The 12,761-nt window shown below is 39.2% G+C and overlaps 1 protein-coding gene and 1 long non-coding RNA gene across 2 annotated transcripts in view; one reads left to right on the top strand and one right to left on the bottom strand.

Moving 5' to 3' along the window:
* Positions 1-12,761, bottom strand: part of LOC120736018 (thyrotropin-releasing hormone-degrading ectoenzyme-like) — a 258,235-nt gene that overhangs the window by 67,392 nt on the left and 178,082 nt on the right. The window contains exon 6 of the mRNA XM_040035942.1: positions 10,270-10,383. Coding sequence (XP_039891876.1) covers positions 10,270-10,383 — 114 coding nt within the window. The remainder of the gene's footprint in view (positions 1-10,269; positions 10,384-12,761) is intronic.
* LOC120736035 lies at positions 8,352-10,252 on the top strand. Its single transcript, XR_005696403.1, has 3 exons — positions 8,352-8,948; positions 9,021-9,079; positions 9,407-10,252. It is a non-coding gene; the product is annotated as an uncharacterized LOC120736035 (long non-coding RNA).

Genomic DNA, 12,761 nt, shown 5'->3' with positions numbered 1-12,761 from the left:
CGGTTCGGCACCAGTATCGGATAAAACCTAAACGATACCCATCCCTACACATAAAGGAGAATGGACTTTGTGTAGAAGTTAGAAATGAACATTATTATTTTTTTCAAAGCAGCTTTCCCTTTTTTTTTAATAGAGTAGAAAAAGGCACATTTTATTTGAGTTCTCTCAAATGTCTTGACTTGAGGAGAAGACAATGTCTTATGTTTATCAGCAAATTAGGACTTTTCATTAAAAAAGTAGAACAAGTAAAATATTTAGAAAGCGCCATTACATTTTTCAGATAAGAACTGTTCTAGTTCACGCTGGGATAAAATTATGATTAGTTTTTCCTGCTGTGCCTTCATTACTGCTGTGTTTAGCTGAGATTAACGGGCTGTATTGGTATTTTGGCGCCAGAGTTATTAGAAAATGTCTGATTTCGTTCATTTGGCTTTTCATTAAAGTACTGGAGAAGCAGGCCATCGTTACACTTGTATAAACGAAGTTTAATTCTGCTTTAAAAATAATTAGTTGGCAGATCCCTGGGGAGGACACATTAACTTTTAAGCACTTGTGATTAGGAGAGAAGCTTTGATCACGCTGGACTGGAATCAAACACACCAAGGTTACAAGCTGGCACACAAAGCTCCGCCAAAGGTTCTTTTTTTGCTTCATTTACAACACTTTTTCTGTCTTTCTCAAACATTTCAACTTCCTATTGTATGTCTCCATACCAATGTGTCCCAGATCCTCGAGTTGTTCCAGCACCATAAACCATTCAGATATTTCTCTGTCTCCTGCCGGTTGGACTGAAACGGTTCTGAGATCTGAGCAGGGACCAGCGGGATAACTTCCCATTAAGGCATTTTGCATCTGAGATTGTTTTTGTCCTGTTTACTTTATTATTATTATAAACTCTGTAGTCACCATCAGTGTCACCCACTGTTTCATAAAATCCACATTTTGAAGGTTTCCGTTTAGCTTCGTTGACCATGTTTAGGTGAGTGGACTGCTTTTAATTATTTATTTTTTATTATTTCCACATGAGTTACACAATGAAAGCACCCACTGACTGACACCACAGTCAGCTCTATCTAGCTTTGTTTAACAAAACAGCTGAACACTGTTCAGTGTGCCGGGTGTGCTGTTGTCTTTCTATCATCGTTATTAACCTGATCTGATTTTTGCCACATTGCCCCTCATACTGTAGCTGTATATTTCTGTTTTCCTGTGTTGTAATTTTAATTACCTGTTTTGTCGTATCCTTGCGGCTTATCAGTATTAAGGCAGTTTTTAAATCCACTTCCTGTCTCCTAACTTCTTCATTTGGGTCCACTCCCTGGCTGCCACACAGCCGATCCTTGACACCCAGGTGTCACGATTTTTGACCACTTAGTGTTCATTTTCCTATGCAAGCCCAGGCCAGATTGAATATATAACCTCTCCTTCATATTGTGGTCATAGTGCCAGTTGATTGGGTACGTGACTGATTGACTAACACAGAAACAGTCTATTCCTGCCCTCATTATATTTATATTTGTTTGCCTTCTCTGTGTTTTTGCTCCTGGCCCTGCAGCACTGTGACTCACAGCTGATGGAAATGGCCTTTTTTAAATAAAAACCTGCATTAGAAATAAATTATTTTATCAGCACCGGTTCACTTTATCATTGTTGTGCTTGTTATTGGAGAAACACTTTGTTTCTATTAAAGCGTCCAGCCGTGCAGAACGGCAGTAACAGGGATTTAAAAATGCCATGTCGCTCAGAAACAGACTGTGTGTGCGTGCAGAAGATAAGGTGTTTTAGTGTAGCACATTCTCTTTTGGAAGAAAATCACAACATACTTGGGCAGAAACAAAGCAGGAAGCGTGCATGTGCTGTAATTTAAAGTTCTGCGGCGTTCAACGCTTCTCGGAGAACTTTCTTGAGTTTGTCCTTCGGGGAGGAAGGTGGGGGTGGTGGTGAGGAGGGGGTACCCTGCGAGGCTTTGAGCAAATTTGAGGAAGGTTTCATTTCTAATTTTATATTGTTTTGAGTTGAATCATCCTCTGAGTCAATTTGTTTGCGAACCTGAGCAGAATAAAAGAAAAAAGGATTTTACCTCCTGAGGAGACTCACAGCTGAATATCTGGCAAATTTCAAGGAAACAGTTTTAGAGAAAGAAGGAAGGACGTATCGATTGATGTGAGTGGAGGGAGGTGGAAGAGTTCAGGAGAAGACCTCCCAGTCAGGACTTCCTCCTCCTCAACAGCCGCTTTTAACTCTGTGCTTATACCCATGCTGTATATCCAATTGTATTCCAAGTTATGTAAAGATTTTACCGAGAGAAGAGAAACAAGGTAGGCTGTTAAAAATAGAACAGCTAACAGCTGATCTGCTGATACAATTATTTGCTTCAAAGATTCTCCTGAAGTCAAACTGGGAGCTCAGTGGGAAGCACTGATGGTTGTGGAAATATTGAATTTCCAGTTTCCAGTTTGTTACCATCCAACCACATCTCTCATTCTGTGAAATGTGTCCAACTGTGCAGTTGCAGTTTCTAGAGGCACAGACAGGAAATGAGAACAGTTTAGAAGATGAAGAAATGGGTGTTGTGTTTTGGTAACTTCAAACTAGAAACTTCAAAAATCCCACACAATGGGTTTATGATTTGGATGAGGATGTGTGCTGGCACAGGCCTCGCACCAGTGCCACTTGACTAGAGTGCTGTTGACCTAAAAATAGCCAACACCACCGGATGGAAAATGGACAGCAGTGGTGGAACATTACCGAGTGCAATGATGTTCAAACATTTTTTTGGCCCAAGAAAACCAAAGCACAAAATAACCTCCATACATGACCGAGAACTCATCGAGCCTTCCTCCAGCTGTGTTTTTGGGTGTAGTGCATTCCAAAGTAACACATTTAGTAATCACATTATATTTTTCAGTAACACAGTAGTGTAATACATTACTCTACTAAATTGAATAATTACATTAAAGTTAATTAAAAGTTACATTGTGTTACAAAAGCCCTTCAGTTATCTGCAAGAACCAAACACTAAAATGTGTTAATGTGTGTGTGTGTCCACATTAGCAAAGGGATTTGAGTCAACATGTGGAACTGTCGCCTTAGGTTCAAACTGTTTACTGGTAATTATCTGACAGTGTATTTCACGGCATGTTATAAGGTAATGCAAAGTAATGTAACAAGTAGTTTAAGAAATTACATTTAGGTTACATATTGCATTACTTAAAAAAAAAGTAACAAGTAATATTGAATACTTTCTTGAGTAGTACTGCAGTACAGTTTTAATGTACTTTAAAATCAAATATTTCTTTACTAGGTTGCTGTCTTCATCTCTTCCACTATATGTTAGATGCAAACACAGTCTTGTTTTATTACCGTATAATTTTATTTTAACTTGTTTTTGTAGCAGACTCTTTATTTTCTCTGCAAATCTTGGGGTCAGTTTTTAAATGGGTGCTTACAGGATTTACTCATTTTTGGGGGCCATCTCCAAGTGGCCTTTTGAAGAACTGCACTTCCACACTGACTGTTCTTGGATTTTGCACCAGATTGACCCAGTTAAGTTTTTGTTTTACAGGCATGTTGTTGCCTTTCATCCTTTGTATTAATGATTCTACTGGGATACTGCATTCATCATTAATGTGCTGCAGCTGTCACTGAACTCTGTGTACAAAGCAAATGGGCCATAACCTGAAAAATCTCTATTTAAATCCAGTAGTTATGACAGTTAATTTTATGAAATGTTTCAAAAATAGTAACTTCAACCAAATTATTAGAGAGAAGATGTATCCTGTATTGTTATCTAACACAGTTTGAGTGCTATTGTGTCACCGTTCCAGTACAATAGACTAGATCAGTATTTTGTTTGGGATGCTAAAAGTGTCCACAAAAACTGTCCCAGTTACTCTGGATAATCCTCAGACCTCTGTGTCAACACTTTCCACTGAGAATTATTTTCTGCCAAAGAACAACCAGCACCAGTTAAAATGAGTCCACTGGCTGATCAGCCTCTGAACGGAAAGATAAACCAGGTCTGAAGTCTGATTTCATATCCAGCCTGTTTGCCTCCCTGAGAGATGTGTTTTCTGTCTTTAGATCAAATTTTCTGCCTTCTACCTATGTTCTATTTGGTGTCTGGAGATTGTTTTTTGTGCTATACTCTGAAAAAAATCTAATTCATATCTGACCGGCTGAGGCCTTGAGCTGAAATCCTGACTCATAAAACCACAAGAGGGGAGAAAAATTAAATTTCATGAGTGAGCAGACAGAGCCTCAGAATACCTGAAAGCACTTCTACATGCTCAGCAGAGAGCTTTATTTCCTGTTTGTCAAAAAGTGAGTGAACCTGCGCTGCTACCACCAAGTCTTTAGCGACTTCATTTTCCCTCCAGAGTGACATTTTGTGAAGACACACCTGGTGGTTAAGCTCTTAAGAAAGTCTGAAAGTGAACTTCTGAGTGTGGATTATTATGATTCACATGCTGTTCCCAAAGTTTAACATGAGTCTGAAAATGCAAAACTGATTAAAATCTGGTTTTAGTTTCACAAAAACAACAAACAAAATATTTCAGACAGGTCAGCCTGTTCCCATTTTCAGAGCATAACAAAAATTGGGCTTTGTCAAAGCTGTTGGTGTTTCTCAGTGTTGTTTTATTTACTGGTGGGCTGTGATGCACTGGGTTATCCCATTAGTGAGAATCTGTTGTCACTTCCAACTTGTCGTTTTCTAACCAGCAGGGTTTCTGCGGTGGGGTCCTGCATTTACACTTTACAGTTTAATACTTTTAGTTCCTAAACCCAACCAGCAGGTAAATGTAGGTGAAAAACGCAAATGTAGTGCCAAAGCTGGTACATCAGAGAGCAGTGACAAAAGATACTCAGTGTAACAAAGGGTACCACGTGATGCTACGAGGTGAAAACATGTTAGACAGCTCTGTAATGGTGCAGTTCAAAATCAAAGATCTTAGGCTGAAGAAAGTGATATAATATAATCAGTCTTATTGAGTGACTGTTTGCACAGTTTACTGTGAAACAAGCCATATCATGAGAATATTTCCTTGAGATAACATCAGGAGTTCATTCCTCAGCCCTGAAATCCAAAATTTGATCTTTGTCGGGTCAACAAAAGGTAGAGTCTCACTTTATCATGCTACATGAACTGTTAACTAGGGCATCGTCACTGATTCAATTCCAATTCACGAGGTCTCCAATAGATTCAGTTCAATTCAATTTTGACTCAGACAGTCAGAAATATTAGAACTGTGATCATTTATCAGTACATATCCATATTTTTATATCTATGTATAAAAAACAACGCTGACACTTGTGAGACTTTAGAGGTGTAAGCATCGCAGCAGATGCCTTTGTGTTAAAGTCACTGAGGATAAAACACAGAAAATCATGAAGGAGATTTTCCTGGCCTGGCTTTTTATAGCAGATCACTGCCTTAAAAATATTCTGCGGTAGATCAAAAATGGAAGAAAACCATGAATAAACATGGTTGACGAACATTACCTGATGCTGCTGAAGTGAAGCAGAGTAATGTTACAGAGGTTTTATTAGACAAACAGCAAAGCATTTTGCAATTTGGCAGAATTTGTAAAAGTTTGGATTTTTTCCGTATTGAACTGCAGAAGTTAGGCTTTCTTGTTGGAGGTCATTTTTGAAAAAGAAAAAAAAAAAAAAACAGCGACCGACTGTGCTGTACACAACGGTAAGCTGGTGTGTAATAAGCAAGCAAATAATGTAGAAAACAGAGATTTCTGACGGTAAACTGGTCTCTGAGTGCACTGAGAGAGAGAAAGAGCTGTGCAAGGAGTGTGATTTTATCGTAGTGGAAGCAAAACAGCCAAAGTAAGAGGGAATTCATGACAATGTTTATGAAATGTGAAGCATAGTTTTGATCTTCTTTTGCTGATGGGTTCAGGAAATTTTGATTGGAGAATGACAAAACCTGCAGCTTCAGAATCTGTGAGATATCGGCTTTCAGCACTAACGGCGTGTCCATGTACGTGCCGTCGGGTCGCACTTTGTGTGTACATCTTTGCGCAGAATCCGTTTACCTGCTTTTTAATCGTTTGGTATTTTAACTCTTTGGTGGTTGTTGAAATACTTTTGTGAGCTTTAACTTGAGATTCTGGCATTTCTGGCAAAATACATTTATATTTAAATGAATTTAGATGTAGATTTAATGAATCAATATTGTGTTATTCAAACTAAAATCGATTTGAACCGGAAAATCAATTTTTTAAAACCATTCCTATTCTGAACTGTATTTCTATTGCAATTTTGGAAAACTGGGAACAATTTGTGAAATGTTTGGGGGGTTTTCAACATGTTGCTTGTAACTTTCGTAAGCAGCGGTACTGAAGTGACTTGTTGAGGATATGCTGAATTGTTCTGCTGCTGCTGTTTGTGAAACGGTGTTTGAAACAGATCTAATATTGTTGGCAGTGGCGGTCCTAGCCTGTTTGGCGCCCCGGGCGAACGCTCCCTCTGACCCCCCCCCCCCACACACACACACACAAAACATATTAAGGATTGTACATTAACATGAAACTGTTGTCGAAATTCACCAGAGAAACACACACACACACATGAAGAGAGAGAGAGTATGCATTGTATGCAAACGGCTACCAAACAGCCATCATAATTTATCATACAATGAGAACAGGACGAATCAACAACTGACAATGACTAATTAATATTAAACTCTGTAACACAATGTATTGTTTGGAGTTTAGTCTGTTACTGTTGCTATTTTTACCATTTCTTCTTGGAGCAACTGTAATCCACATTATTTCCTTAGGGATTAATAAAGTATTCTGATTCTGATTTTGATTGTTTCAGGATGACCTGCCATTATCCAATGACACATCTGCTTACCTGTATCTTTTGCTCGTTTCTCCTCCTCTTCTTTACTATTTTTTCTAAACTGAGCACCTGATGGCTTTGAACTTTTTTTATTTTAATTTTTTTTAAATTTTGAACTCCAGTATGAACACAAATCCCCCAACCCGAGGATCACCACAATATAACCTAACAGACCTGCACCTTAGTTCACAGATTCACTTTGTCTAAGGTGTATTTCTGGGATTTCACACAACCCAGGATTCAAATCATGAATACATGATGGGCTTGGATTTACATCATTATGGATGAAAACATCATGAATGAAATGTGCTCTATTTGGAGGCAGCAGGTCTCCCTCCCCTTTCCACAGGTTGTGTGTGAGACATTGAATCATCAAAATATAAAATATAAATTTTAAAGTGTTATTGATCCCTTTACCCCTAGTCCTAAAGTGTATATGTATTTTCTTACTCTTCTTATATTTATTGTTTGTTTACTTGCACTGCTGTAACTGAAGCCTCGTCCTCTAGTCTCTCTCTATAGTGTACTGCATGCAGCCAAGATGACAATAAAGTTTACTTTGACTTCAGCAGCGAGCAGGCGCACCGAGGGCTCTCGCGCTCTCGCGCTCACTTTTCGCGTATAGAATTTCGGAAAAACATCAGTGCAAATTATAAGTCCCCCGCCGCCCCGCCCTCTCCTCCCTGTGCCGCAAGCAGCAGGCGCACCTTGCCCTTACTCCCAGCAAATGGGCGATAGAAAACCTATCGGTGCCTATGACATTCCCAATATGTGCTGGCTGATATTGGGGCAGCATGAGTACGAACAATTTTTTTTTTTATTATTATTTTTTTTTTTTTTTGCAGATGCCTGTGATGCCGCCCCCCACCACGATGCTGCCCCGGGCAACCGCCCGTGTCGCCCATATCAAAAACCGCTACTGATTGTTGGACTTGGATACTTATAATATGTGAATGTAACCAAATTATTTATCAGTGATTTCAAACTGTAAAAACAAAAACAAATGATGTTATGCAACATGAGAAAGCTGCTACGCTCAAATTCAAATATTTCTCATCCATGCTGGACTGATCCTCCCACCCCAGCACTACTGTATTAACAATGCCTTCAAGACTTGTTTTATTTTTATTATTCTTTTTTGTTAATTTTATTTTATTCAATTAAGTATCTTTTTTTCATGTATGTAACTTATCTGTTTATTGAATTATCCATGTCTGTGGTTTTATTTGATGTCTGTTCCCTTTAAGTTTGTATTTCTTTGCTGAACGGTCCAAGAGACTGAAGACGTCACTTGGATGAGTGTCGACATGTTTCTCCCACTGAAAACGTTATGTGCTGATGAACAAAATCAGCTTTCTTGGTTTTCCTTACCTGGATGATTGTGCATGCATCAAGACACTTTGTTGCAGGGTGCTGAATTAAAATTTGCCCCGATAGCACTTGAACACCTACAAGTTCTCTTCTGCTCCACGTTTGACATAGTACATATGTGCTCTATAGCACCATACATAAAACATAGTTAACAGCAACATTCGCCCTCAAGATGGCAGGGCAACAAGGCAGCGTCCAGAAACAAGCACACATTCCTATGTTTGTTATTAATTAAGGATTAATTCAAAGACATATTTGTTAGATTCTATAATTACACAAAACTATGTATATTTATGAGTGCAAAATCCATATTTCTATTAAATAACCTAAAAAATGGCCAACCTTTAATTTCAGTTTATCCCACTGACCACCAGCAGCATCATTGTGCTTTTAAGCTTTACCTGTGGTTGTGATCCTGATACAGCACCCATCCAACAGGCAAATCTAACTGAGGACAGGTTAATGATCTTGTTTTCACCTGCCTACACTGGCTGCTCCCTCTGCTAGCCATTGCATGTCATGCTTGTGTAGCTCCCCACACATTACCCGGAGTAATTTCCTGCACTTATTTCCTGCCATTGAACGCATCACAAATGCATGACTCCAACCACATGACTTTGCTCAGCCAATCGGATGGCATGTAGGTCATAGTAAGCCTGTCCCGGCTTCCTCCCGTCAGATGTGTGGAGGCAAGCCAGGTGACAGAGCTGTTGCAGGTGTGTATTGGCAAACATTTGCTTTTCCCGTTTTAATGCGTTTTTTAACACCAACTAACTTATGCAACTTAGATGCTGATTACTGTGAGCCAGAGCCATAATGTTGTTGTGCACTGAACAGAACGGAATTGGTGAGTTTGAACTTTTAATTGACTGTTTGTATTGCTACCAGCTGACCCTAATCGGCTGCTGCCGGTCCAAACAATTTGATTTTGATTTGACTGATAGTTGTTGAATAACAAATGTTGTGGAGCTACATAGTATGTATGTAGCAGTTGAAATGTTTTCAGTTAAATCCTTATTGGTTAGAAATATTATATTTAACCAATATATTGTTTGTTTATTTATTTATAAATTGTGTACACAGGAACAAGAATAACTTAATGTATTTAGCTTAATTGGCTGACATTTTTGTATTATTCTTGTGATTTCTTATTGGCCTTGTTTATTTAATGCAGGCCAGGTGAACCTTTTTGGGGTATGAAAAAGGATGGCGAGCCAATGAACGGCTAGGAGCAGGACACATTCTGCAACTGACGCTTCCACCGGTTGGGTAGAAAGCTATCAAAGATAACGCTCTGTCCCCATTTTCCAAATACACTGATTTCCGCAATCATACACACCATTCCCTTCATTTATGGACAGCGCTTGGACATCTCTCATGGACATTCAGATTAAACTCATGGACTTCAGTGTGGATCAGTGGATTTGATACTAACATGTGGTGTTTATGGGGGAACTGTTTTTTGAGAACCTGTGTTGCTTGGTATAAGCCAGACAAATCTGTTTAGTTGTCTTTGTGTACCCTCACTGGGTTTTTGATTAATTGGACAGCTGCAGCAGGAGTGATTATTTAAGTTTTTCTTTTCTTGTTATTCTTTTTTGGGGTTTGGTTAAATACATGGTACCTGCAAAACCATTTTTTTGTGTTGTGTGTATTTATTAATTACTGCCCATCAGCTCCAGTGGCGTCCCTAAATCTTCTGATTAATAATAACCATAAAATCACACTCAATCCCTAGCCTGTATTAATTCATTAGCGCTACATCAGTGTTACACTTGTGATCTATGCGTGATCTGTCCTGTACCCTGCGATTGTCTTTGATGTTGCTCACCCATCTGTGGGAAGGCCAGGAGGTACCAGACGAGAGCCATACTGGCAAATTACTGCAGATTAAACAGCAGTTTTCTCTGACTTCAGTAGTCATGATGAAATTAATGAAAAATACAAATGTTTTTTGTAACTTTCTAACAAAGGTATAGTGTGGCTGGCACATTAATACCTGTTCATAAATGAAGTAAAAGTCAAGTTTACACTCACCATGTTCCACTTTGGGAAGAGAAAATCAGTGCCGACGTACTCGAAGAAATGAGCAAAACCTTCTTTTAGCCAAACATCCTCCCACCACACTGGAGTCACCAGATCACCGAACCACTGAAAGACAGAGACAAAATCATTTCATATGCTTTCATGTCTTAAAGAGTTATTTCTTATGAAACTGTTTTATGAAACCCATTCTTATATTCAAACCATAAACTGTGTACAACTAATGGATGAAGCATCACTCGTTAGCTTTCAGAGCACTGTGTTTAAAGCTTAAGCTTAGCAATGGGAGAGTTACCCTCTAGGTTTATTAGAGCCTCCCTCACTTCGCTACTTTGAAACAGAAACAGATCTTCTTTGCTTAATTTGTCACAAGCTATTGAGAGAATAGGCCTCGCCTGGCCATGAAACGGCTTTCAATCAACTGTCCAGTGGCATTTGAGCCTCTCAAAATAAAGAGCCACGTATTAAAATAGATGTAGTTAATGCCATGCTTATGTCAATATCATTTAAAAGGGTGAGTTAAATAAAAATTCACCCTCTGTAGAGTTTTGATTAAGGGATAAAGCAGTTAAATAGACCAATGCTGTTTTTTGTACCTGGATGTAAACATGTTTATTTTCGGAGCCAGCCTCGACTGCCCAATTGAGAATTACAATTTTTGGCATTTGCATGAGCTTCATTTTTCAGTTCCAGATGCTGCAGCTTGATGTACACATGTCCTCTACTCGAATATGGAAGTTTAGTCATGTTTGCATGAAATTGCTGCTTATGTGGTATGAAGCAATTTATTACTAATGTCCATCATTTTATCTCTTAAAGCTGGTCGTTTTACTTTTAGAGTGAAGTTCAAAATTGCTGAAATTATGCAAAAACAGATTGTTTTTCAGTGAGTTGTATGCATGAAAATTGCCACAAATAATCCACTCTGAGTTCCACAGTCACACCGTGAAGTGGGTGTGAATTTGTGTGTTTCAGAAAGTTACTAAGATATATGTATCATACATTTAGATACAGACAATTAATCTTACACCTATCCAATATTTGTTAAGATATTTATGTAAAAATCAAAAACCTAATGCTGATGCCATAGTCACAGAATTTTCATAGTGGTTTTAGTCCAATATGTCCAAGATTAGTTTATTACCAGCTCTTCAACCACTCCTGTAGAATGAATAAAATTTCATATTCCATCTTTAGAACATACAAAACTGTTTTTGTTGTGCATAGGAAAGAAAATCCAATTAAATCCAGACAAATTCTGAGCAGGGAGAGTACGGCCTTCCAAGTCCTGCCCCTCCTGAAGGACTGACTTGGCTTCCTCGCCTGCTCTGAGCTGATGTGATGAGGCAGGTTCACTCATCAACAACACCATAGGGCAACCAACAACGTTGCTCCAAAGTGTGACAAAGGAAGGGGAGGCTTTGGCTCTCATTCAGCTGGCATGCTACCACCTGATTGGACTGTTAGCCTTTTCTCAAGCTGCCTCGGAGCCTCGTCAGAGTAAACCAGCAGTGAAGTCTAATAAAGGCAGAGCACGTAAGAAAATAGAGTGAACTTTGCTGATAGCGAAACGCGCAGCCACAGGAGTAATTTATTGGATCCAAGCTGTTTCCTGGCGACGCAGTTTGAATGAAAACGGTGGGGAACAAACAGGCGTCTCTACCAGCTTTGTTTCTGAGTCTGAGCGTTCCCTTTAAATCTTCAGACGCACAAAGAAAAAAAGTTTACCTCAAATTTCCTTTAAACCCTGATTAAAGTTCCATCTGTAGAAACAGCACACACTGCAGTTTTGATACATCAGCACAGTGAGTGTGAGACTGTACGTTTGGCAGCATGTCTGCAGTAAATTGTCCTTCAACTGATCAAAGTTTGTGTGGTCAAGCAGAGAAGTACCTAGACTGTGCATGTGTGTGTGTGTGTGTGTGTGTGTGTGTGTGTTCAGTGTTTTTGGGTAAATCTGCAAGCAGCTGAAAAAAGTCAGACTTAATTATGCAGTGTGGTGTTATAAGTCTTTCCATATAAATCAAAAAGGGCACAAAAGCTAATCCCCCGACCAACAACAACAGAACTGCCTTTCATGCAATTAGTTACTGGAGCTTTCAACAGATGCTGTCACCCTGCAGAGCGATAGCTCAGTGCATCAGAAATTAATGACCAGGGTTTTTTATTTGTTTCAGAAGTGAAGGAGGAACATTGAGCATCCGCCTTCACCAAAAAACAGAGGCTGGCCCTCTTTATGTGGCAGCGGGGGCGAGGAAACCTACTTCAGTCGAGTGCGGCATATGAGGCAGATAATCAAACGCTCCCAGGTGGTGGAGATGCTGCAGCTCTTTTTGATGACATCTTGTAAAATTGTCAAAGCAGAAATTACTAAATATAATGAAGGGCAGGATTGGAACCAAGTTAATCATTGGGGCTGAAAGGACAAAAACATCTGCACACTGCAATGCTGACTCAGGCGTTTTGTGACTCTTGCTGGTCGATGA

This window comes from Simochromis diagramma, unplaced genomic scaffold, assembly GCF_900408965.1.
Source record: "Simochromis diagramma unplaced genomic scaffold, fSimDia1.1 OVJJ01000816.1, whole genome shotgun sequence".
Lineage (NCBI taxonomy): Eukaryota > Metazoa > Chordata > Actinopteri > Cichliformes > Cichlidae > Simochromis > Simochromis diagramma.
This window is presented reverse-complemented; position numbering and strand designations above follow the sequence as displayed.